The sequence below is a fragment of the Vombatus ursinus genome, unplaced genomic scaffold, assembly GCF_900497805.2.
Source record: "Vombatus ursinus unplaced genomic scaffold, bare-nosed wombat genome assembly UNPS02008874.1, whole genome shotgun sequence".
NCBI classification, from domain to species: Eukaryota; Metazoa; Chordata; class Mammalia; order Diprotodontia; family Vombatidae; genus Vombatus; species Vombatus ursinus.
This window is the reverse complement of record NW_020948652.1, coordinates 27,310-30,919: the sequence shown is the minus strand read 5'-3', so window position 1 is coordinate 30,919 and position 3,610 is coordinate 27,310. Positions and strand designations below refer to the sequence as shown.

At 47.0% G+C, this 3,610-nt stretch overlaps 1 protein-coding gene across 1 annotated transcript; it reads right to left on the bottom strand.

The window, feature by feature from the left end:
• Nucleotides 1-1,195: 1,195 nt before the first annotated feature.
• On the bottom strand, nucleotides 1,196-3,150 carry LOC114034264 (homeobox protein HMX2-like). The gene is made up of 2 exons (XM_027849863.1): nucleotides 2,868-3,150; nucleotides 1,196-1,749 (listed from the first exon to the last, which is right to left on the bottom strand). The coding sequence occupies exons 1-2, from the start codon at nucleotides 3,148-3,150 to the stop codon at nucleotides 1,196-1,198; spliced, it is 837 nt and encodes a 278-aa protein (XP_027705664.1).
• Nucleotides 3,151-3,610: the final 460 nt, after the last annotated feature.

Sequence of the window (3,610 nt, the reverse complement as noted above, 5' to 3'; positions counted from 1 at the left end):
TTTCTTTCTTTCTTTCTTTCTTTCTTTCTTTCTTTCTTTCTTTCTTTCTTTTTTTTTATTATTCATATGAGATTCCACCGTTTCAAATTCCCAGAGATGTTACAAGTCCTGTAGCCCAATTCTTAGCATCCTGGCTCCCCCTGCGGCTCGAGATCTGGCTTCTTTCAGCCCAGAAATCCCTATCTCCCCTCATTTTTTTTCTTTCCAGCGTCGTATGGGTTCGGTTGTAAAATTATGGGTTTTGTTTCTCTTAACGCACTCCTCCCCCCACGTTTATACAAACAGCTAATTCCTCTGCAAACACCTTCAACACACGTGTTGAAAATAACGCTTCTGACTTGTTTGTTTTCTGATCCATTCCGCAGCAGTTTATAATGCATATACCCTTTCCAACTCTCTGAAGGATATCTGCTCAGGAGACCTTTGTCTTCTCTCCAGATGGAGAGGGATTAATCTTGTTGGGGAGACGGAGGGGAGAGGAGTTGAGGGACCTGAGGTGGGAGGCAACAGAGTTTCATAACATAGAGGAAGGTGACATTTAGAATCAAACCAGTCAAAGTTAGCAAACGACGTTTAAAATGTTTTATTTGTCTTCGCCTTTTTTCTTTTAAAAATATTTACAGATTTGAAATCCCCCTTTCGTACCTACTCATTTCTGGATGAGAGGAACTAGGAAGGGAATCTATACAATAGGCAAAAGCCAACAAGTGTCCTGCTTGGAAACATTATCTATATCTATATATCTATATGCAAGTTTATATATAGACTATAGATATATATGTATATAAAATCTTTAATTTTTCCCCTTCCAATTTTTTATCTGACGAAGCAGATCTGGACAAGATCCTTTGCCCCAGACTAGGGAAGTTTCTTCCCTCCCCTCCCAAAGAAAACCCCAATGTTTTAAAAGAAAATTAGGTTGTGTAGAAAGCAGGCGATCCGCCGTAAGAAGCACCTTTAAATACCCTATAATAATCAAATAAAAATAAGGAATGGAATCCATAAATAAGAAATAATTAATACACATGGTGTATTTCTTAATATTTAGAGAAGCATATTGCCTTCATTCCTATACAAATGGGGAAATGCGTCAATTTCAGAGGTCTGTTTCAACAGCAAAGAAGAAAGGAAATGGGAAGGAGAAAGGGCTTGAAATCTACAAGGGGGCGGTCAGGTCCGTTGGGGTTCAGTTTGGTCAGTAGTCAATTTTGTTGTACAGATTATACAGAGGTAAGGCTGACAGGTTGCTCCCCGGATAGTATAAAGGGGCCGGGAAGGCTATAGATCGGGGCACGGGCACCCGCAGGAGCGAATTATCTCTGAACACCAGCGGCATCCCCACCAGAGTCTGGGCCGAGGCGTGGGCCATATTGGCCGCCTCCAGTTCTGCAGAGAGCTGCCTCTTCCATTTGTTCCTCCGGTTCTGGAACCAAGTCTTCACCTGCGTTTCGGTGAGCTGCAGGCTGGAAGCAAGGCAAGCACGTTCCGAACTGCTCAGGTAGCGCTTCATATCAAACGTAGACTCGAGCTGGTACACCTGACTTCGCGAGAAGACGGTGCGGGTCTTCTTCTTGGCGGATCCAGCCTGCCGATCTCCTCCAGAATCCCGCGGCCGTTCTGCTCCAGGCGAGGGTGACCCGGTGTGGAAGTGTTTCTCTTTCTCTTCCTTAAAGTCTTGTTGGGGTTGGGAGAGGAAAGGAGTCCTGTCCGAACTCACTGATCCAGCAACTCCGCCGGCCTTTGAGTTACCTTTAATATAATAATAATGACGATTATGAAGAAGATCAGGACATTAAATCCATAAAGACCCTCAAAGAGCTCAAGGAATTGATTGAAAACGGGCCTACGGGTTGCAAGACTACCTAAGGTTTCTCACACCTCATCACATCGTCTCTTCCTCTAGCGCCCACTTCTACATAACACACGCGGTCCTGAACTGGGGAAGTTTCTTAGTTTGTTTGAAATAACCATCTAGTGAAGAAACATTTTAATGTGACACCCAAGAAAATTCAACGAAAAAACAAAATTCCTTTCAGTGGTTCTTGGTCCCAAAGACATTCCCTCTCTCTGTTCTGGTCTTTGTTAAATGATTTGTAGCAGCTGTACTCCACAATCAAGGCAGATGGGCAGCTGATGGAATTTATTAATAACGATAATGATAATAATAATAATAAGATTTCTCCTCTAAGATAACTGGATTTGCGGCTTTGTCCAGATCAGCATTTCGTAGAGCGTTTGTTCAGAAACCAGGCTAAAAACGAACGCTTCCTCACAACCACCTCCACCCCCCCTCCCCCGACACACACACACACATAGTCGTGGTAAAGACCAATCTTTGAAACGCACCCTTGTCAATCACCTCAAATTGCTAATCGCTCCGAAGAGCCAGGGGAAGGAGAGCAACACTCCTTTTTCTATAAAGAATTCAGCTGGCTTTGTCTATGACTGTCCAGAACAGGGGGGAAAATGTTCATTTTCTAAAAAGAAAAATAAAGAAAAGAAAAACTGTTTCTAGAAGACATTCCTCTACCTCTGATCGATCTTACTACCCTGACCTTCCTTTCCCTCCCCGCCCCCCTTTCGAAGTAACCTCCCAGAAATGTCACACAGCGGGTTCACTTTTGTCTCTTTCTCTATCCATCTCTCGTGTGGTGGGAACAGAGAACCCAGGACAGGTGGAGAGAGCTAGGGTTAAAGACTGGGAAAGGCTGCCGAGACCAATTCCCCGCCCTCCAACTGTCTGGGAACCATCAACCCTAGCCCTAGAGAAAAGAAAGAGATTCTGCCTGCCTCTCTCTCCTAGGCGCCCACTGCTCGGCTTTCTTTCCTGCTGTGCAGAAGAGAGCTGGTGTCAGAGAGCTACTTACTGAGACAAGTTAGTGTGAGGGGCTGATGGTGCTTGTGGCCCGACTCCTTCGGGCCATGCGAGTCCGGGCAGTAACAGCCAGAGTGCTTCCAGCCGTCGTCTGCCTCCTCTTCCTCCGAGGATACCGACAGACTTCTTTTCCTGTTCGCCCAGCCCGCGGCGCCCTTGGCCCCGATCTCCCTGGACTCCTCAGAGGGCCCGCTGCCCAGGATGGACTGGATAGTGAAGCTGGAGATGGGGGCGGTGGCTGGACAACATTTGCCAGAGTCTTCTTTGCTGCCCATCCTGGGTTCATAAGAAATAGCAGGAAATCAAGAAGTCCCTTTAGAGATGGTCTAGGTGGAAGGTGTTGGAGGGAAGGAGGGAGAAAGGGAGGGAGGGAAGGGAGGGGGAGAGGGGAAGGGGTGGGGGCGGGGGAGTCGGTTAACGCTGTCTTTTTCTATTCTGGGGTGGGGTGGGTAAAGGGGAAGGGGACAGGGAGGGGGAGACGTGGTTGTTTGCGTTTCTGTGCTGGCGAACGTTTTCCCTGGGCTTGCCCCGGTCCGAATGCCCCCTTCTCTCCAGTCTCTATTGATTTCCAGGCAGCTGGGTGGCGTCGTGGCTTCATTTGCATGAAGGTTACATCTATCGTGACCAATCACAGTGCTGCAAGCAGGTCCCGGAAATTTTCAAAAAATTCTAGACCCCCTATGTACCCCCACATCCTTCCCTTGCCAACTTTCCGATCTGGGGACCTGGGCAGAT

Bases quoted from the DNA above. Each gene is read 5' to 3' on its own strand.
- LOC114034264 (XM_027849863.1), bottom strand. From the start codon at position 3,150: ATGGGCAGCAAAGAAGACTCTGGCAAATGTTGTCCAGCCACCGCCCCC. The intron at 1,750-2,867 runs GTAAGTAGCTCT...ATTATATTAAAG, and splicing joins CCTCACACTAACTTGTCTCA to GTAACTCAAAGGCCGGCGGA.